This window comes from Citrus sinensis, chromosome 2 (genome assembly GCF_022201045.2).
Source record: "Citrus sinensis cultivar Valencia sweet orange chromosome 2, DVS_A1.0, whole genome shotgun sequence".
Lineage (NCBI taxonomy): Eukaryota > Viridiplantae > Streptophyta > Magnoliopsida > Sapindales > Rutaceae > Citrus > Citrus sinensis.
Window position 1 is genome coordinate 11680385 of NC_068557.1, and position 23275 is coordinate 11703659.

Sequence of the window (23275 nt, forward strand, 5' to 3'; positions counted from 1 at the left end):
CAAGTCTTTAAACACGAGATCTCTAAACTATATAACACTATCCTTCCCATGGCTCTGAAACCATAAAGTGAATTAGTTTAGAGATCCTCAGTTGTATTCTTCTTTTCTCCCTCATTCCAATCAGATCGCTATTTCTGGGATCCAGATCTAGTGATATCTTTGAGCCTTTAGATGTATGTTGTTGCTAGGCTTGCTTAAAGAACTTTAATACTTAAAGCTGGTAAAAATATTTGAGTATATCGACGGGAATCCGACGACGTAAATTCCAAAGGCGATCCTGAATAGGCATTAGTCTGGTCTGCACTGTCGGTAAACGAGCCACGTACTTCAAATATCTAAAATTTGACTACTAAAATTTGATAAAGCCGTCCCGATCATAATAATTGTATCAATTTTCTTAATAATTGATTTCGACCGAAAGCACATCCATCCTTCGATCCTATAGTTTAGAGATGGATGTGCTTTCGGATCGAAGGATGGGAACTTCCAAAAATTTCTAAAGAAAAGATTTACAAAACAAAAAAGCTTGATTTTCTAAAGAATGATTATGTTATAAAAACCGAAGAACGTGACATAACTCTTTCAGAACCATTTGAAACAATTCATTTGTTTTCAGAAAAGTCTTTAAAAAAATTAAGAGAAAAGAATTTTAATTATATTCACATTGGTTTAATCCAAGTTGGAATAAAACCTTTGACTAAAGAAGGCCTTGATATTTCCATCCTCGCTGTCTTAAGAGATGGGCGATTCATTTCTTTTGATGATTCATTGCTAAGTAGCATTGAATCCAGTCTCTGTAAAGGCCCGATTTCCTTTTATTGTTATCCAAGCATAACAATTTCTCTTAAAGATAAAAACATTTTGAAAAGCATGATTTTACAAATTAAAACACATAATTATAATACGATTAAGGGATCTGTCCCAGTTGCTTTAATCTTCAAAATTTCATATAAAGCCATGATCTCTGCATTTAGTACGCAACATAAATTCCAGTCAAAAAGAGATGAGACTCTTCTCTTACAGACTGACCTTTCTAAAGCCAATACCGTTATTCCAAAACCAATCCAATGGAAAGATGTCAATCTTCCAGAGAAATGGATTCTTGAGGAAGCCGCTCCACCAGCGATTCCGAAACAACTTGAGCCTAATACAGAGTTGCAAAATGTGACTCAATATTCTGATGGTAGAGTCAAACTGTCTTTTAGAAGACCTATTTCAAATAGATTTTCTGACAAAGAGGCGTGCCTAAGTATTCCTTCCTTAGAAAGAAAATTTAATAAAGTCCCATCAGTTATAAATCTTCCTTTTCAAACTATAAAAAGTCAACCTAGGTTTTCAACTTCAGATATACCTAGTACCTCTATTCGCTCGGTTGACTACACGACTAGTGTTCCATACCCAATTTACACTAGTAGTCAACATGAATAAAGACAAGAAGAGAAGGAACCTTCTCCTCCAACTTCTCCAACGTTTTCTGCTATCACAGAAAATGTTATTAATGTCGTTAAAAAAGATTTTGAATTAGATAAAAAATTTCTTCATAATGATTTTTATTCAGATAATAATAAAGAAAAAAGACTTTGATTTTTCAAACATTTTTTAAACTAAAGAAAAGAAATCCAGCAAATCTATTATGAATTTGTGAATCTTCATCAAGTTCATATATTGTTTTTTGATTGGTTCGAGATATATTCTTCTGAAAACAACATAAATTATTTCTTCAAAGAGTCAAATCCTATTATTATTAGGAAGAAAATTCCTGAATGGAAACTTTCTGATAGTGATAGAACTATAGATTCTGAGCATCCACCTCTCTGGAGTTTAACCGTTGAACACGGCGAACCTCCTGTCTAAATTAGAGCCTCACCTTATAAGATTCCTAAGCCAAATAATTCTGGTGCAAATTTAAGTAGTATTATTCAGCAGAATAATTTCTGTAATACTAACTTAAATACTATAGGAAAGCAGTTGACCAGAATAGAGAACCATTTCCAAAAGTCAACCATAGCCGTTTCTCCTATTCCATCAAAATCAGATTCTGACAAGAAGCTTAAAGAACCTATTTTCAAACCTTTCTAGGTTTCGAAAACTAGTCAAAAGCTTGTTCAATAGTCAAAATCAGATTTTGCTAAAGTCATTAGAGAACAACTAGATAGGATAGAAGCTGCTTCTTCCTCATCTAGCAAAGTTCTCCAAATAGCCCCTGATACTCCCCAATCTAGCAAGATTGGAGTATTGGAACAAGACCAAATGTCTATAGCCTCTTCTGATCTGGAAGCCTTTAAAGATGAGCCTTCTCTTAAAGCAAAAAAAATCCATTGGGAATTAGCCCTTCCTACTGTCAAGTCTCCACCTGATTTGGCCATAGACAATAGGCCTAGTGCATTAAACCAATCACGTTTTAATGCATCCTCTGTCTATGAGTGGAACATTGATGGTATGTCTGAATACAACATCTTAGGTTTGTTGCAACAGATGACCATAGCAGCCAATGCCTATAAAATGCAATCGGGAACTTCTGACAAAGTTATTGCAGAGATTCTTATTGCGGGTTTTACCGGTCAGCTTAAAGGTTGGTGGGATCATCTTATCACTAAACAGCAATAATTAGATGTCTTAAATTCTATCCAAGTAGACGAGAATGGAGCCCCCATTCTTGACGAGTTCAATAATCCTATTCAGGATGTCGTTGCCACCCTGATCCTGACAATATCTCTCCATTTTATAGGTGACCCTTCGCACCTTAGGGATAAGAACGCTGAGTTACTACACAATTTGAGGTACAGGAAACTTAGTGATTTCCAAAATTACAAAACCACATTCTTCACCAGACTCTTTCTTAGAGATGATGCAAATCATATAACTTGGAAAGAGAAATTCCTAGCGGTTTTACCTACTCTATTAGGTGAAAAGGTTAGAAATTCCATTAAAGCCTTACATGACAATCGTATCCCTTATGATGAGCTCACCTATGGTGAACTTGTCAGTTTTGTCAACAAAGAAGGTTTAAAGATCTGTCAAGATTTGAAATTGCAGAAATGACTTAAATGGGAGCTTAAGAGATCTAAGCAAGAATTAGGCAGTTTTTGTAAATAATTCAACTATGACCCCTTTAAAACTTCTACCTCAAAAGATTGTAATGGTAAGTGTTCTTCAAAACCTTACAAGAAACATTACAGATCTAAAAGCCATAGGAAACCCTTTCAAGATTTTAGAGAACTTTCTTATAAGAAACCTTCGAGGCCTTATAAGAAACCCAGTTTCTCTAAAAAGAAAGACTTTAAAACCAAACCAAAGACCCCTTTTAACTACAAAGAAGCCACATGTCATAAATGTGGAATAAAAGGCCATACTGCAAAATATTGCAGGATGAACAAGAAGCTTCATGAGCTTGGCCTTGATGAAGAAACCCTCTCCAAAGTTGCCTCTCTTCTTATAGAGTCCCCTGACTCTGAGTCTTCCATGTCTGGAGATAGTGACCCTCTTCAGGTCGATGAGTTAATTGACTCAGATACCTCTGCATCTAGCAGTAGTGATTCTGAATCAGAATTTTTTTAAAGAAAATCAATGTTTTGACTAAAGACCAAGAGATCTTTCTTGAACTTGTTAAACATATTTCTTATCCGAACCTTCAAAAGGAATACCTTGATAAACTTTTAAAAACCATGGACTCTACTAAAACTGAAACTACTAAAGTTCCAATTATTAAAAAGAATTCTTATGATCTCACTCAAATTTTGGATAAAAAGAAAACAAAGAAAACAACCCCCAATATCCAAGACCTTCAGAAAGAAATCAAAGAAATCAAACTTGAGATTAAAGAATTAAAAGAGAAACAAAAGAGTGATTCTGAAACTATTCAACTCCTACTACAAAAACAGTTAGAAGATAATTCAGATAAGGAAGTTGAATCAGATGGTAATAACGAACAAAATCTTGAAAACATTAAGTCTGTACCAAATGACTTTTTGTTTGTTTTAAAACAAATCACCACCAGAAAGTATTTGATTAAAATTACTTTAATATTTTCCAAAGATTTTGCAATTGACGCCATTGCCCTTTTTGACACTGGTGCTTATTTAAATTGCATTAGAGAAGATATTGTTCCAAAAAGATTTCATGAAAAAACCAATGAAAGACTTTCTGCAGCCAACAATTCAAAGCTTAAAGTTAACTCTAAAGTTGAAGCTTCAATTCATAACGATGGTTTTGAATTTAGAACTTCTTTTATTCTTACAAATGATATCCACCATGCTGTCATTTTAGGAACCCCTTTTATAAACCTCATAACTCCCTATACAGTCAGTTATGATGGTATATCATTTAAAGCAAAATCCAACAAATTTATTTTTCCTTTTATTGAAAAGCCCAAAACAAGAAATTTAAACATCGTTAAAGCATGTCCTGTTTATCAAAACCAAATCAATTCACTTCTCAAATAAAAACAAAGCGACCTAATGTTTTTACAAAAGGATTTGAGTTTACAAAGGATCAAAAGCCAACTACAAAGTGAATTCATAAAAGCAAAAATATCTGGTTTTAAAACTCTCATCGAAAATGAAATTTGTGCTGATCTTCCATCTGCTTTTTGGAAAAGAAAACAACATTTGGTTGACCTACCCTATGAAAATTCTTTCGATGAAAGACAAATACCCACAAAAGCTCGTCCTATTCAAATGAACATTGAATTGGAACAGCATTGTAGAAATGAGATAAAAGACTTAGAATCTAAAGGTTTGATTACAAAATCAAGATCCCCATGGTCTTGTGCCGCTTTTTATGTTAATAAAAATTCTGAAATTGAAAGAGGCACCCCAAGACTGGTCATAAACTACAAACCCCTTAATAAAGCATTAAAATGGATTAGGTACCCTATACCTAATAAAAAAGATTTGCTCCAAAAACTGCATTCTGCTTTCATATTTTCAAAATTTGACATGAAATCTGGTTTTTGGCAAATACAAATTCACCCTAATGATTGTTATAAAACCGCTTTTACTGTTCCATTCGGACAATACGAATGGACGGTCATGCCGTTTGATTTGAAAAATGCACCCTCGGAATTTCAAAGAATCATGAATGACATTTATAACCCTTTTTCCGAATTTTGCATTGTTTATATAGATGATGTGTTGATTTTTTCTCAAATGATAGATCAACATTTTAAACATTTAAAGACCTTTTATCTTGCCACTAGAAAAGCTGGTCTAGTAATTTCTAGTTCTAAAGTCTATTTGTTCCAAACAAAGATCAAGTTCCTAGGTCACAATATTTCCAAAGGAACCATTACTCCTATTGACCGTTCTCTTGCCTTTGCAGATAAATTCCCAGACAAAATCCTAGATAAAACCCAATTATAGAGATTTCTAGGAAGCCTAAATTATATTCTTGATTTCTGTCCCAATATCAATAAGATGTCCAAACCTTTACATGACAGACTTAAGAAAAATCCTGTTGCATGGACTGATGAACATACCAAACTTGTCAAGCTCATCAAAACCTCTGTAAAAAGCATTCCATGTTTATTTCTTGCTAATCCTACATTACCTAAAATAGTTGAAACTGATGCATCTGACATAGGTTATGGAGGAATATTAAAGCAAAAAGACAATGATAAAGAGCAAATAGTACAATATGTTTCTGCACATTGGAATGAATGCCAGAAAAATTATTCTACTATCAAAAAAGAAATTCTTTCTATTATTTTATGCATCTCTAAATTCCAAAGTGACCTATTAAATCAAAAGTTTTTACTTAGAATTGATTGCAAAGCTGCAAAACATGTTTTAGAAAAGGATGTTCAAAACATTGCATCTAAACAAATTTTTGCACGATGACAAGCTATTTTAAGTATTTTTTATTTTGATATTGAATTTATCAAAGGAGATACAAATTCCATCCCTGACTTTCTAACCAGGGAATTTCTTCAAAACAGATAAATGCCGCCCAAAAGAAAAGACAAAGGGAAGGGGATCCTCAAAGACCCTATGCCCCAGACACTTTCCAAAGACTCCCAAACATCTCCACCTAAAGAAAAGCTACTCTCTTCTGCCATGCCAATCAAGTCTTGGATCGACATGATAGAAGATCAAGAAGCCCAGTCTAAAGCCCTTGCCTCGCATGAGCAGGTAAATGAATGGATGAAATCCATTACTAAATCCCCTGAGCTTATGCTCGGTTTACAAAGTTTTTCTCAAAGCCAAATTTCTCCAAAAGAAGAAATTGAAAAAGAAAAACAAATTTCTAAAGAAATTTCAAAACCCTCTTCTCAAATTGTTGTTCTCTCTGGTGAAAGTTCATCTTCTCAAATTGTTCTTTCCCAACCAACACCTTCAAAGAAATCTTTCGATTGGTATGATAAAACCCATTTCCAAAACATTTTAACTATGGAAGATGGTTTTTACCACACTGATCCTTTTCAAGCTATTTCAAAGTTTTTTCCCAAAGGCTGGTTTTTCAAACCATGGGATTTGACAAAATCTCAGTCTTATTACCAAAGCATTTTAGAAGCCACTGAGTCTGTAAAATTGAAACATTTCTTTCTCAGTGAAACCCATTGTCTAAACCTCTTCAAAGCCCATTATGTCCCTTCTGAATCAGAGAAAAGATTTCCTTATTTTCTTTGTTTATGTACAAATTTCTTCCTACCATGGGTATGGATGTGGAATTTCAGATATCATACCTAAGAAACCCAACTTATTATTCAAAGAACCTTCAAAATAAAATGGTGGTCAAAATTTGATGAACATGCCAAATTAACTGATACCCTTATCAGAAACTGGCTTTATTCCAAAGGCTTTCTACCACCAACCATAAAAGGTTCCAAAGCCCAACAAACCTTTCTTACCTAAAAATCCAAAGCCCAATCTCTTTTGGACAGTGCCAAAACTGAAGATGAATATTTCAAAGTTATGGAGCAGCTCCTCACCTCAAGATCAAAGTCCTCAGTAGCAGATTCCTCTGATGACGATGATGAAGATGAAGAGCCATATATTTCCCTTGGAGACGAGAATGAAGATGATTGTTTTGGAATATTCTCTCTCTAATAAAGCATTGTAAATAATTATCGTTTATATAAAAAAAAGAGTAATTATTCATTTCCATTGTAATTTCCAATCGTATTTTCTTTTTGAGTATATGTATGTATCTTCGGGTGGTCCCCTGGACACAAGTGAGAGTGCACATGTCTCTTCACCCGTATTATACTTGTATTTTAAAAGCCTGTATAATTTTGTTACAAAGATTACTGTTCGCTATAGCACCGCTACAGTCTACAGTAGAGAGTTCCAAAGATTACTGTATGCTACAGCGCCGCTACAGTCTACAGTTTAAAACTCATTTTGTATTTAATCTGGAGAAAGATTTAGACTCATAATTTTTTTCCAACTTCTCTCTCTCTCTGGGAATCAGGAATCCGAAGGTATCAAGGAAATTTCTCTGTTTACAGATTAGTTCTTTGTCTTCAGATTAATTTCCCATCTCTTCTATAATATTTTCAAAAACATCAGTACAAAGAAATTCACATGTAAGAATTGTAATCTTTCTTTTCAAAGCTTATAAGTTTAATTTTATGTATTTTAATTTTCCGCATTTAAATTTTCGCAATTTATTTTAAAGCACTTTCTGCAGACTGATCTGTATCAGATTTGCCTTACAACTATTACGTTCCTTTGAGGCAACGAGACCAGATCTCAATCCTCAGTTGTATTCTTCTTTTCTCCCTCATTCCAATCAGATCGCTATTTCTGGGATCCAAATCTAGTGATATCTTTGAGCCTTTAGATGTATGTTGTTGCTAGGCTTGCTTAAAGAACTTTAATACTTAAAGCTGGTAAAAATATTTGAGTATATCGACGGGAATCCAACCACGTAAATTACAGAGGCGATCCTGAATAGGCATTAGTCTGGTCTGCACTGTCGGTAAACGAGTCACGTACTTCAAATATCTAAAATTTGACTACTAAAATTTGATAAAGCCGTCCCGATCATAATAATTGTATCAATTTTCTTAATAATTGATTTCGACCAGAACTCAATCCTATATATATATATATATATAATTAATCACATGTCTATAATTGTAATTTATGTTATGGATATTTTAGTAACAATTTATTTATTAAAAGGTGGGTTTGATTAGTAATCTAGTAGGTTCAAATAGCCCCATTATGGCCATGATACTTACCATATTTACATGAAATAACAATGGCATTAATGTTGACTAATTATTGACTTAGGGCGGATAATTTTTGAGAAGATCAAAAGTGATTACAACAAATTTTGTAAGATATGAAATGAGTAGTATTTTAACGTCTGATTTCAAGAAACATATTTAAATCTAATTCAATTTCAGATATATTCTCACATAGATTATAAAAATAAAAAATTATGTTTATTTAAATAGGAAATAAAAGTATTAAATTTAAAGAAGATTATTGCTTTTACCAATTATACTGAGATAACAAATAAAAAATTATTTTAGTTGTCAATCATTATATATTCAAAATAAAAAAATTTATATATACATGTTTATAAATGTGTAAATAAATTTTATTTAGCATTATGCTTATTTTAGTCATTTATATTTTTATAGCATTTCAACAATAAAATTGACTAAATACATATGAATACTTTTAAAATTGACAACACTTTCAAAAATTAAATTTTATTAAATGTTTAGCTTATTCTCCAGCACAACTATTATTTTAAAACTTACGGCATTCCTGTAACATATGCACTCCGATTTTCTTAATTAAGTGAGTGATTTAATTTTCCTCTTCGCTATTAACTTTTTTTAATTTCATCACGACATTTTATCGAGAATAATTGAGCGCAATTACACGCGCCGATGGCCGGATTTTATTTTCATCACGGGTCCGAATTGAGCTTAATTTGTATTAAGCTTAAAAAAAAAAAAAAGGGCAGAATTGTATAACTGGAAAAGGGGGGAAACGGGTTTGTATTTTTTTGAGAGAGAATACCCGAGAGAGAGGGAGAGAGAGAGAGAGAGAGAGAGAGAGCTGGACTTGTTAACCCGAAAACCCGACCCGATTCTGCGATATTGACCCGACGAGTTCTCCCGTTTCCGGCCACCTTACCGGCCGTGCTTGGTACCGATCTGAAGCTTGGAAGCTGACCGTCGTATCCCCGTGGTCCTCGTCGCCGGAAACTGGCCAGAACGTCGGCGATTGGAGCTCGAAAGTCGCGGCCAACATCCTTTTCCGTCGCCGTTGATTCCGCCGGGTTTGTGACGCGCCACCACTTGGAACTGGTTCTTCACATCTTCAGCAACAATTTTCGACCAACCACGATCACCAGGGAGGCCGGAAAACCGCCGAACGATCACCGGAAACTTGCGGATCTTTGGAGCTTCGATCCGCCGCCGGTAGCGCGCGTGGCGACTCACGGCCACCACCATTGCACTCACCGAGGTCGGAACTAGCAGACCTAAGCTCCCCGTCATCGTTGACTGAAGTCCGGTCACCGTTGACCGGCAGGGGCAATTCGGTAAATTCATGAAACTTTGGGGTGAATTTGTAATTTTATGTAATCAGTGGACATTTTGGTAATTTTGAGTGAGAGCAGTGAAGTAATTTATGCTTTCGAGGGTAATTCGGTAATTTAAGACGTTAAGGACATTTCGGTAATTTTATGCCCTGAGGGTAATTTCGTAATTTCGGACAATGCGATTAATTTATGTAATCTGAATTGAGGACAATCTGGTAATTGACGAATATGAGGATAATTTGGTAAAATAATGAAGTTTGAGGATAAGTTGGTAAAATATTGGTGTTGGGGGTATTTTGGTAATTTTACTCATGTGGGAATAGTTTATCGTTAATAGGATTCGAGATTTATTATATTAAATTGGTTGTATTTCTATTTACAGAGAATAATTATAGTGTTTCCGTGATTAGGAGGATCCGCATCCGCGAACGAGAATCAACCCGCGGACGTTGTTGATACCGAGTCTAGACATCATCACTGTGAGTGGAATATACAAAACCTATTTTCATAGTATATGCTGATTTTATGATAAGTATTTAATGCTTCGATTAAATGATTTTCCGGTAAATTAATTTTTATCTATGTGTCGGTCTTTATTGTTATTGAGAATGAGTTTGATTAATGATTTTATTAGCGTTTTTTAGTAAAGGCATGATATTAGAATTGAGCAGATTTTGAGATATGTTGAATAGAAAGAAAATGAGATTTCATATGAGATTCTATGTTTATGTATATATTATTTTTGAAATCATTAGACAGTACCCTTCCCTCCAGATACAGAGAAACAGATAATATGAGATGAGAAAAGAGATACAGACAAGAGATACAGATAAGATGAGATAGAGGCCTTTGGGGCCCGTCGGGACACACATAGAGGCTTTGGGCCGTGTGTTCGGGCGCTTTTGCCTTTTGGGGGCTTATGCATGCACAGTACAGATATATGAGATATGAGATGAGATCGTCCCCATCTATCCGTTGTAGCTCCGGGGCGTGACGTTACCCAGATAGTACGTCATTGCCCGTCCGTCGAGATCCGGATATGATCAGATTATTCCCTGGGTACTTGTTTGATGACAGTTTTTAGTATTCAGTATTTGATATGATGAGTATTATATGATTCCATCGATTTTATGCAAATATATGTATTATAGTGTTTCAATGAACTGATTTGCATTAAATGAGTTTGAGCAAGTTCTTATGATATTTTGAGAAATTGATTTATGAAATTGATTTGAGGAAGTGATTTGAGAAAGATTAAATGATTTTAAATAAATTTATTAAATTGTCAGCAACTACTATCCACTCACTGAGCTCACTGAGTTTTATACTCACCCCTCTTTTATTCTATTTCCCCCCCCCCCCCACAGGAGATTTACAGGTACATCAGTCAACCCAGTAGCGAACGTTAGTGTGATATTGTGGCCACGTGATGGTGCTAGGAGTCGTGGATTTAATTATTATTATATTTGAGATTTTTGCGAGCTGTGTTTATTTATTATTTTATGTTATTAAGGATAATCGATGTATTTTGATATGAGGATGATTTGGATGATGTTTGATATATTGATTTGAGAAGTTGGTTATAGAGGATGGTTGGATATTAAATTATTTGGGAGTGTTGCTTTATAATTTGCAGGATTGGATATGTTTTATTTATAAGGGAGACTCTGCCGAAATTTTTATAGAATAGTTTCGATTTTACGAGTTTAGATAGACTCGCCCTGGGGAGTTGCGGGGCGGGTCGTTTCAGTTGGTATCAGAGCATGGTTTTAGATTCTGTAGACTTTACGGTCGTAAATAGAATAAGTTTTGATTATTAAAGTCGGATTTAATATTTTGTAGGCACCATTATGATTCGTCGTAGCAGTCGACGTGGCCGTGGCCGTGGTCGTGGCCGTACTAGGTTAGTACCTGGGTTGACTTCAGGAGATGTACCTGCGGGGGAAAATGATCCCGTTGACGAGGGAATAGTTGAGTCTTCGACGCACGAGGTTGTGCAACAGGCACCAGGAAATGCTCCGAACATTGAGCAGTCCATTGATAGATTAGCTTAGATTGTGACTACAGTGGTTCAGAATCAGGCTCAGCCGCATGTCGGTCAAGTGAACACTGTCGAGCGTGTTCGAAGTTTAGGGGCAAAGAGTTTTAATGGTTCTGGTGATCCACCTGAGGCAGAGTCGTGGCTTATCAAGTTAGAACATATTTTTGATGTGATGAGATGCTCAGAGGAGGATAGACTTTCATTTGCCACTTTTCTGCTCAAGGATAGGGCTTATCATTGGTGGCAAACAGTAGAGCGAAGATACCAAGGGCATGCTGCGCTTACATGGGCTATATTTCGTAAGGAATTCTACGATCATTATTTTCCGGTTGTGTATCAGGATATTAAGCGGAGTGAATTCCTTCGATTGGTTCAAGGAGCTATGTCAGTGGAAGAGTATGAGAAGAAATTTTTGGATCTTTCTAGATTTGCCATTTCAGCAGTTGGTGATGAGAGGGAGAGATGTAAGCGTTTTGAAGAGGGTCTCCGATTTGAGATTCGTACGACTGTGACGGCATCATGGTACACTGAGTTCATTCAGGCTCTGAAGCAGAAACGTAGCCAGAGTTGGACAGAGGGTGGCTCGAGTAGCAGGCCGCCGAAGAGAGGCGCGTATACAAATTACTCTGCTAGTGTGCAAAGGAATCAGAGTATGAGTAGCAGGGGAGATCAGAGACAATCCGCTAGTTACAGTTCGGCGCAGCCTTCAGTGGGGAGTAATGTTAGGACTCAGGGGCAGTATGACAGGAATAGCGAAGGACCCCGTAGGAGTATACAACAGACTCCTTGCCCTACGTGTGGTAGGAACCATCAGGGCCAGTGCCGTATCGGAGACAATGTGTGTTATTTATGTGGACAACCTGGACATATTAAGAGATTATGCCCTACTTTATCTCAGGGTGACAATTCTGCTCGAGGGGCAGCCCCACAGTATCAATCTCATGTTGGACCAGTTCAGGGTCAGAGGGGTATGCAGACAGGGGGTTCTATATCAAGGAGTCAGACCACTTTTCCAAGTCAGAGAGGTCAACCTGGTCGACCTCGTACTCAGGCTCGAGTTTTTGCCTTGACACAGCAGGAGGCTCATGCTACACCAGAAGTTATTATGGGTACATTATCTATCTTTGGTCATGATGCTCATATTCTTATTGATCCTGGATCCACGCATTCTTTTGTTTCTCGCACATTTAGTATGCATCTAGAGAGAGAGCCTGAATTGCTGGATTATGGTTTAGTTGTTAGTACACCTACCGGAGGGTCATTACTTGCTGAAAAGGTGTATCGAGATAGCATGATTCGATTGGGCGAGCATGAATTTAAGGCGAATTTGATTATTCTAGACATTCAAGATTTTGATGCCATTTTGGGCATGGATTGGCTTGTGTCTCACCATGCTACAGTGGATTGTTTTAAAAAGGAAGTTGTGTTCAATAAACCAGGAGAAACTGAGGTGAAATTTTGTGGTGAGCGTAGAATTTTACCCTCATGTGTCATATCAGTCATTGATGCAAGACGCTTACTAAGGAAAGGTTGCTCAGCTTATCTGGCATACGTAATAGCCACTGGAGTTCGGGAGTTGAGATTGGAGGATATTCCAGTAGTCCAAGAGTTTTCAGATGTATTTCCAGATGAACTTCCGGGGATGCCACCTCATAGAGAGATTGAGTTTTCTATTGATTTAGTCCCTGGGACGGCTCCTATATCTATAGCACCGTATAGGATGGCTCCAGCTGAACTAAAGGAACTTAAGATTCAACTGCAAGAATTGGTGGATAAAGAGTTTATTAGACCTAGTGTATCTCTGTGGGGAGCTCCGGTGTTGTTTGTTAAGAAAAAGGATGGTACTCTTAGACTCTGCATTGACTATAGGCAGTTGAATAAAGTTACAGTGCGTAATAAATATCCACTTCCGCGCATCGATGACTTGTTTGATCAACTTCAGGGAGCAAAGGTGTTTTCTAAGATCGATTTGCGCTCGGGATATCATCAGCTTAGAATTAAAGAGGCCGATGTTCCTAAAACAGCATTCAGAACTCGTTATGGACATTATGAGTTTTTAGTGATGCCATTTGGGTTGACTAATGCCCCAGCGGCTTTCATGGACCTTATGAATAGGGTATTTCGCCCTTATCTAGATCGATTTGTGATTGTGTTTATCGACGATATTTTGGTGTATTCTCGAAGTCAGGAGGAACATGAGGAGCACTTGCGGACTGTTTTGCAGACTTTAAGACAAAAGCAATTGTACGCTAAGTTCAGCAAGTGTGAGTTCTGGTTGGATAAAGTAGTATTTCTAGGCCATGTGATATCAGCTGAAGGAATTTATGTTGATCCTCAAAAGATCGAAGCAGTTGTAAATTGGGAACGGCCTACAAATGTGACTAAAGTTCGAAGTTTCCTTGGATTAGCTGGCTATTATCGAAGATTTGTGGAAGGATTCTCCAAGATTGTTATTCCTCTGACAAGGTTAACCAGAAAGAATGCTAAGTTCCAGTGGAATGATGATTGTGAAAAGGGTTTTCAAGAACTCAAGGCATGTCTTACTTCAGCACCAGTTCTTACACTTCCATCGGGTAATGAAGGGTTTGTAGTATACAGTGATGCATCCAGGCAAGGATTGGGTTGTGTGCTAATGCAGTATGAGAAAGTAGTGTCTTATGCTTCAAGACAACTTAAGAAGCATGAACAAAATTACCCAACTCATGATTTAGAGCTAGCAGCAGTGGTGTTTGCACTCAAGATATGGAGGCATTACTTGTATGGAGCAACATGTCAGATTTTTACTGATCACAAGAGCTTGAAGTATTTGTTTACTCAGAAGGAGTTGAATTTGAGACAGAGGAGATGGATTGAGCTGATTAAAGACTATGATTGTACTATTGATTTTCATCCGGGCAAAGCGAATGTGGTAGCTGATGCGCTAAGCAGGAAGTCTTTTAGCTCTATAGCTCACTTGCGAGGGACATACATGCCGTTATTAATTGAGTTGAGATCTTTGGGAGTTGAATTGGAAGTTGATAATTGCAGAGCTTTAATAGCTAATTTTCGAGTGAGGCCGACTTTGATTGACAAAGTTCATCAGATGCAAGATCAGGATTTGCAGTTACTGAAGTTGAAAGAGGATGTGCAAAAAGGCTTACGAACTAATTTTGCAGTGAGAGATGATGGAGTTTTAGTTATGGATAATCGACTTTGCGTACCCGACATTAAGGAGTTGAAAAAGGAGATCATGGAAGAAGCTCATTGTTCAGCTTATGCTATGCATCCTGGTAGTACGAAGATGTACCGTACCTTGAGAGATCATTACTGGTGGCAAGGTATGAAGAGAGAGATAGCTGAATTTGTATCTCGGTGTTTAGTTTGTCAGCAGATTAAAGCTGAACATCAGAGACCTGCAGGGTTTTCTCAACCGCTTCCTATCCCTGAGTGGAAATGGGAGCACATCACCATGGATTTTGTAACAGGACTTCCACGTACTCAGAGTGGTCATGATAGTGTATGGGTAGTTGTTGATCGACTTACCAAATCTACTCACTTTTTACCGTTCAAGACCACTTATTCGATGGACAAGTTGGGGAATATTTTTGTGGCTGAGATAGTTCGACTTCACGGAGCACCTGTGTCTATTGTTTCAGATAGAGATTCCCGATTTACTTCTAAGTTCTGGACAAGTTTGCAAAAGGCTTTAGGCACCAAGTTGAACTTCAGTACAGTTTTTCACCCACAGACTGATGGTCAGTCAGAGCGTACTATTCAAACCCTGGAGGATATGTTACGAGCTTGTATTTTGGAGTTTAGGGGTAGTTGGGACATTTATTTACCCTTGATGGAGTTTGCTTATAATAATAGTTATCAAGCTAGTATCGAGATGGCACCTTATGAGGCCTTGTATGGCAGGAAATGCAGAACTCCCGTATGTTGGGATGAGGTTGGAGAGCGGAAACTTTTTGGTCCCGAATTGGTTCAAAATACTAGTGAGAAGATACAGCTTATTCGGGAAAGATTAAAGGCAGCCTAGAGCAGACAAAAGAGCTATGCAGATAAGCGTAGGCGGGAACTTGAGTTTGAAGTAGGTGATAAGGTTTTCATGCGGATATCTCCTTGGAAAGGGGTACTTCGATTTGGTAAGCGCGGGAAGTTGAGTCCACGTTACATTGGACCATATGAGATTGTGGAGCGTATTGGTCCGTTGGCATATCGATTAGCTCTACCACCTGAGTTATCCAGAATCCACGATGTCTTTCATGTTTCGATGCTCTGGAAGTATGTGTATGATCCTAGTCATGTGTTGTCGAGACAACCAATTGAGTTGAAAGAAGACTTGAGTTATGAAGAAGAGCCCGTGGAAATTCTAGAACAGAAGCACCAAGTTTTGCGTTCAAGAACCATTCCGCTAGTAAAAGTGTTGTGGAGGAATCACACAAGAGAAGAGGCTACTTGGGAACGTGAAGACTTAATGCGAGCTCAATACCCTCACTTATTCTCAACAGATGTGTAAATTTCGAGGACGAAATTTTTATAAGAGGGGAGGATTGTAACATATGCACTCCGATTTTCTTAATTAAGTGAGTGATTTCATTTTCCTCTTCGCTATCAATTTTTTTTAATTTCGTCACGACATTTTATCGAGAATAATTGAGCGCGATTACACGCGCCGATGGCCGGATTTTATTTTCATCACGGGTCCGAATTGAGCTTAATTTGTATTAAGCTTAAAAAAAAAAAAAAAGGGCAGAATTGTATAACTGGAAAAGGGGGGAAACAGGTTTGTATTTTTTTGAGAGAGAATACCCGAGAGAGAGGGAGAGAGAGAGAGAGAGAGAGAGCTGGACTTGTTAACCCGAAAACCCGACCCAATTCCGCGATATTGACCCGACGAGTTCTCCCGTTTCCGGCCACCTTACCGGCCGTGCTTGGTACCGATCTGAAGCTTGGAAGCTGACCGTCGTATCCCCGTGGTCCTCGTCGCCGGAAACTGGCCAGAACGTCGGCGATTGGAGCTCGAAAGTCGCGGCCAAGATCCTTTTCCGTCGCCGTTGATTCCGCCGGGTTTGTGACGCGCCACCACTTGGAACTGGTTCTTCACATCTTCAGCAACAATTTCCGACCAACCACGATCACCAGGGAGGCCAGAAAACCGCCGAACGATCACCGGAAACTTGCGGATCTTTGGAGCTTCGATCCGCCGCCGGTAGCGCGCGTGGCGACTCACGGCCACCACCATTGCACTCACCGAGGTCGGAACTAGCAGACCTAAGCTCCCCGTCATCGTTGACTGAAGTCCGGTCACCGTTGACCGGCAGGGGCAATTCGGTAAATTCATGAAACTTTGGGGTGAATTTGTAATTTTATGTAATCAGTGGACATTTTGGTAATTTTGAGTGAGAGCAGTGAAGTAATTTATGCTTTCGAGGGTAATTCGGTAATTTAAGACGTTAAGGACATTTCGGTAATTTTATGCCCTGAGGGTAATTTCATAATTTCGGACAATGCGATTAATTTATGTAATCTGAATTGAGGACAATCTGGTAATTGACGAATATGAGGATAATTTGGTAAAATAATGAAGTTTGAGGATAAGTTGGTAAAATATTGATGTTGGGGGTATTTTGGTAATTTTACTCATGTGGGAATAGTTTATCGTTAATAGGATTCGAGATTTATTATATTAAATTGGTTGTATTTCTATTTACAGAGAATAATTATAGTGTTTCCGTGATTAGGAGGATCCGCATCCGCGAACGAGAATCAACCCGCGGACGTTGTTGATACCGAGTCTAGACATCATCACTGTGAGTGGAATATACAAAACCTATTTTCATAGTATATGCTGATTTTATGATAAGTATTTAATGCTTCGATTAAATGATTTTCCGGTAAATTAATTTTTATCTATGTGTCGGTCTTTATTGTTATTGAGAATGAGTTTGATTAATGATTTTATTAGCGTTTTTTAGTAAAGGCATGATATTAGAATTGAGCAGATTTTGAGATATGTTGAATAGAAAGAAAATGAGATTTCATATGAGATTCTATGTTTATGTATATATTATTTTTGAAATCATTAGACAGTACCCTTCCCTCCAGATACAGAGAAACAGATAATATGAGATGAGAAAAGAGATACAGACAAGAGATACAGATAAGATGAGATAGAGGCCTTTGGGGCCCGTCGGGACACACATAGAGGCTTTGGGCCGTGTGTTCGGGCGCTTTTGCCTTTTGGGGGCTTATGCATGCACAGTACAGATATATGAGATATGAGATGAGATCGTCCCCATCTATCCGTTGTAGCTCCGGGGCGTGACGTTACCCAGATAGTACGTCATTGCCCGTCCGTCGAGATCCGGATATGATCAGATTATTCCCTGGGTACTTGTTTGATGACAGTTTTTAGTATTCAATATTTGATATGATGAGTATTATATGATTCCATCGATTTTATGCAAATATATGTATTATAGTGTTTCAATGAACTGATTTGCATTAAATGAGTTTGAGCAAGTTCTTATGATATTTTGAGAAATTGATTTATGAAATTGATTTGAGGAAGTGATTTGAGAAAGATTAAATGATTTTAAATAAATTTATTAAATTGTCAGCAACTACTATCCACTCACTGAGCTCACTGAGTTTTATACTCACCCCTCTTTTATTTTATTTCCCCCCCCCACAAGAGATTTACAGGTACATCAGTCAACCCAGTAGCGAACGTTAGTGTGATATTGTGGCCACGTGATGGTGCTAGGAGTCGTGGATTTAATTATTATTATATTTGAGATTTTTGCGAGCTGTGTTTATTTATTATTTTATGTTATTAAGGATAATCGATGTATTTTGATATGAGGATGATTTGGATGATGTTTGATATATTGATTTGAGAAGTTGGTTATGGAGGATGGTTGGATATTAAATTATTTGGGAGTGTTGCTTTATAATTTGCAGGATTGGATATGTTTTATTTATAAGGGAGACTCTGCCTAAATTTTTATAGAATAGTTTCGATTTTACGAGTTTAGATAGACTCGCCCTGGGGAGTTGCGGGGCGGGTCGTTTCAATTCCAAATTGGCCCTTTATTGAGAAGCTTCAAGATTATATGTTAAGATCCTAATGAGCGGCACCACCTAAATTGAGACCCGAATTCAGTGGTCAAAAAATAGCTTGTCAAAGACAACCAACTTCTTTTCTTGTCTAAACGAAACCGTGGCAAAATTAAATATAAGTGAATAGACAGATTCTAGCCACATATTCTAAAAGTTTCGATATATCATTAAATATGAGAAAAGAAAATCGGGCAAAGTTAAAATAAAGAGTGAAAAAAAATGATTTATCAAGATTTCAACCACAGTTGCTCATTAAGATTAGCTTAAAATTTTGAATTTTTAAAATTAAGTTATGCTGCTGACTCTTATCAGATAACTAGATGAGATTAAGTAACAGTCTATCAATTATTTATCGGTTATGTTAGCTTGTATTTAAGCAACGTCTCATACTGGTTTAATTATTGAAAATACAATTCTTCTTTTATCCATTTTTTTTTTAAATTTTAGAGGATCTAATAGGTATGATGTACTCTTGTGAATAATTCTAGAATACTTTTTAAATATTATCTAAGTCATATAACAAGTAAATGATATTATAATATGTGTACTTTATTTTGAAAAAACAGCAAAAGATAGTTATAAAAAATTTAACTACACATATTATACACGTATTAATTAGTTGTATTATTTTTAATGTATTCTAGAATTCTCCCACTTCAGAACTGCCCTCTCCGTAAATATAATGGACATAGCAATAATACTTGGAATAATTAACAAGAAATGGGAAGCAATGAAATACAGCAAGAGAGAATAACCCAATAAATTTAATGTGGTAATTAAAACAAGAGAATTTATTTTAATATCTCAAAATTGTTCCTTAATTAATCATTTTTACCTAATTTTTTTTTCTGACTGAGAAATCTATCTTGCATTGGTTTCATTGATAAATAAGGGAACAAAAAAAAAAAAAAAAAGAGAGAGAGAGAAGAGAATTATCAAGAAGAAAAAAGTTAAGATTTTGGGAACATTAAATTACTTATTAAAACAATTAACAATTATTAGAATAATTATGACCATTATATTCATTAATATATATAGATGAAATCGTTTAATCTGGAATTAAGATTTCAACATTGGAGCTAATTATTAATTATTAATTTGCTCTTATGGTAGCAATGTTTGATTTAAGGACTTCCAGAAATGAAGAACGCCTGTAGTTATAAATTAAAGAGTAATGATATTGTCACAAATTTTTGTATAAATTTATTTTGTACAAATTGATGTGACGTTAATTCATTGGTTGAATTAAATATCTTTTGGCTCATATGATTTATTTATATTATTTTATATTTTCATTCAACCAATGAATTAATGTCACATCAATTTGTACAAAATAAATTTGTACAAAAATTTGTGACTGTATCATCACTCTAAATTAAATGGCTTCTTCATATTATTTTCAACTAATTAAAATACACTTGACATAAAAAACATTCAATTGAAAATTAAAAAAGAAAAAAAAACACATACAGCGGCCAAATAATGAATTAATACGTTTTTGCATGCATTAAAGTTTAGAAGATGAAGAAGCCACCAACGGCAGCCAGAGCAGCGACCGCAGGGGCCTTTAGACTAGCAGCACCTCCTTGGGCTGGAGCTGGGCCGGGTGTAGCTGCGGTAGGGGTGGCGGCATCATCAGTGGTTTCAGGGACTGGGGGGGAGCTGTCTTCGGCCTTCGGTGCAGGAGAAGGAGTAGACTCGGAGTCGTCACTGTTTGATGATGATGATGGAGCCTTAGCGGGAGCCTTTGATGAGACCTTTGGAGAAGGGGCAGGTGCATCGGAATCTGGGGCCTCGGCCTGAGGGGGAGGGCTGGCCGGAGCCTTTGCCTTAGGGGGAGCCTTTGTGGGGGCTTGTTCCGGAGCTTCAGCCTGTTGGGGTGGATTGGCCTCAGCCGGAGCTTTAGCTTCTTCGGGGGCTTCCGCGGCTTTACCGTTCTTCGGGGCCTGAGCTGAGATTGATGCAGCCACAGCCAAAAAAACTAGGGCAAATACAACAAGTTGACGTGCCATTTTAATTTTCTTTGATGAAAAAAATTTTAATGAGGGTGATGAGATAAATTAGTTTAAGGGATTAATTATTAATAATAAACAAGGGCAGTAGTTCTCTCTAAGATATGAAGAAATACTGCGATTGACAAGGGAGGAGATGGAAAGGAATTTATAGTGTTTGGGTGGGAGGAAAGTTAGGGAAAGCAAGAGAGGAAATGAAGGAAAGTTAGGTTTTTCTTTGTGTCTAAAGATGGTTTGTTAATGATTGGTTGTTAGCATTCGCTAATATTTGTCACCAAAAAATTAAAAAAAAAAGTGGGGTCAATAAGAAGATAGAAACTCAGTTTTGAGCACGTGACTTAATCGCCTTCTTTTATTTCTTTTACCATATTTTTTCCACTTTTAATGGACGGGTTTTGATATTTTTGGAGGGATTCTTGGATAGGTATAGTAATCGTGGGAGATAGAAATAATTTGATCAAGGAAGAGGAGTATTTTAATATAATTTAAAAAATGTTTGCAACGATAATAACTGTTAAAATTTCTAACTTTAGACGCATTGTAAAGACAAAAAAAAAATTAAAAAAGTGATTTTTAAAGTCATTTGTTTCTAAGTCTGAACTAATTTACATTGATTTTGTTTCAAAGATCCACGTAATTTTAACTTGTTTGTTTTACAATTAAATTACGAAGGATTTTTTTTAATACTGTATGAATTCTTACAATATTGATAATTACATTATTTTTGTTTTCTTGAATTAAAATATTTTAATCTTTCACATTAGTTTGATACCTAGTTTCATGAGTATAATTTAATTTTTGAGTAATTGATAAATATTTTTTAAATCACCAAAAATAAAAAAATAAATATGCAATATACATATTAAATTAGATGTATATACAATAAATACGAATTATTTAATCTTCAACGAGACATGTTAATAATGGTCTCTTTGTCACTTATAATTGAAGTAATACAAATTTTAGATTCTCATTTTTACTCATTGGTTAATATTGAGTTGACAAAGTAAGAATAAGATGAAAAACTAATATCTAGTTGTGTTAATTTAAAATACATATTTTTCGAAAGAAAAATGCATGAGTTTAGATAGAGAGTACTTGTCTTTTTATTATTTTATTTTTAAAAAGCCTTGTTTAATTGATTTGATAACCATTTAATTAAATTTTAAATAATTGAAATCAAAGTATTTTCTTAACTAAATTTAATTTTCATGAAATCCAGCAGACATTACTACAAAAATTAGTTACTATGACAAAGAATATTTGTCATCCGACCTCCTTTATAATAGAATTTCTATTTGTCATTGTAACCCCAATGATAAATCCATAACAATATTTAATCTATCACATATTCTTGTGATAGTTTATATCTATCACACAAGTGTCACGATCCAAATGATATCATTTTAAGATAGTATTTAGGGCAATATAATATTTTGGCGGTAAATTTATATTTTTTAAAATATATTGGTGGATGAATTCAATTTTAAGTTATGGCAAGTCATTACTTATCGTATGTTTATGATTTTAATATGGTGTCACAATGAGATTTTTTTAAAATAATAATATTATAAAAGTAATCTTTAATAATTTTAATATTATTTTTTTAAATTAAAAATTATTTTAATATTTTATAAATCCATTGAAATTTAAAAGTCAAAATATGTATAAAATCTAACACATTTAAATTATCGCAACAATATCATTAGAACATCATATGAAATAACTACAATATTATCAAAACATAGTCTATGATCAATTATCACAATAACATCATCACAATATTATCATTTGGATCAGTACCAGTCTACAATAATATCATAACACTATCTTCTAAATCACTACCAGTTTGATCAAAATCTTAGTTTTACAACAAAACAACGTCATTTTCCAATAAAAAGGAATTTGAAATTCCATAGAGACTCTATTAAATTCACTACCAATAAGAAATTCATAATACTACCATAATATCAGCAATAATTCGAAATTCATAAAACTAGATATCATCAACTCTACTGCTCGTACTATTAGTTCAGACACAAAGAAAGCTTATTCAAGACTAGGGATGGCAATGGGCACCATCTGTAGCGGGTTTATTATTACCAAACCTATATCCGCACAAAATTTTTCAATCATCAAACCCATCCGCAACCCCGTTGCGGGTTTTAATTTAAAAAAAAAAAACCACCCATTGCGGGTTTTGACAATCACCAAAACCGCAATGGTATCCAATAGATTTTTTGTGGGTTTTTCACATTTAAAATCTCAAAATTCATTATTTAAATTTATAATAATAACCTAAAATTTCACATGATGTACTCAATTCTAAATTTAACTAATATAAATGTAAAATTAAAATTTCAATATCAATCCAACACAATTTTCAATTTTAAGTATAAAATAGACAAATCCATAAAAACAAGTCACATACTAGTATCTAAACATAACAATTATCATTTCATATTATCATTCAATATAACCTCCAAGAGGTCTTCATTTCATTCACCACTACTAGCACCCATCCAACACAGTTCCTACAATAATGATTAAAATTAAAATTTTCTAAAGAATAATACTTTTTAGATACTAATCCGAAAAAAAATTATAACAA

At 35.6% G+C, this 23275-nt stretch overlaps 1 protein-coding gene and 2 long non-coding RNA genes across 3 annotated transcripts; 2 read left to right on the forward strand and 1 right to left on the reverse strand.

The window, feature by feature from the left end:
- The first annotated feature begins 9297 nt into the window (after nucleotides 1-9297).
- LOC127900367 (uncharacterized) lies at nucleotides 9298-11090 on the forward strand. Its single transcript, XR_008052426.1, has 3 exons — nucleotides 9298-9507; nucleotides 9918-9986; nucleotides 10886-11090. It is a non-coding gene; the product is annotated as an uncharacterized LOC127900367 (long non-coding RNA).
- A 5215-nt stretch (nucleotides 11091-16305) lies between these two features.
- Nucleotides 16306-18486, forward strand: LOC127900366 (uncharacterized). Its single transcript, XR_008052425.1, has 3 exons — nucleotides 16306-16861; nucleotides 17272-17340; nucleotides 18226-18486. It is a non-coding gene; the product is annotated as an uncharacterized LOC127900366 (long non-coding RNA).
- Nucleotides 18487-19408: 922 nt separating this feature from the next.
- On the reverse strand, nucleotides 19409-20932 carry LOC112497308 (uncharacterized). The gene has a single exon (XM_025095559.2). It carries the CDS (start codon nucleotides 20662-20664, stop codon nucleotides 20167-20169), a length of 498 nt encoding a protein of 165 aa, XP_024951327.1. The 5' UTR covers nucleotides 20665-20932; the 3' UTR covers nucleotides 19409-20166.
- Between the last annotated feature and the right edge of the window lie 2343 nt (nucleotides 20933-23275).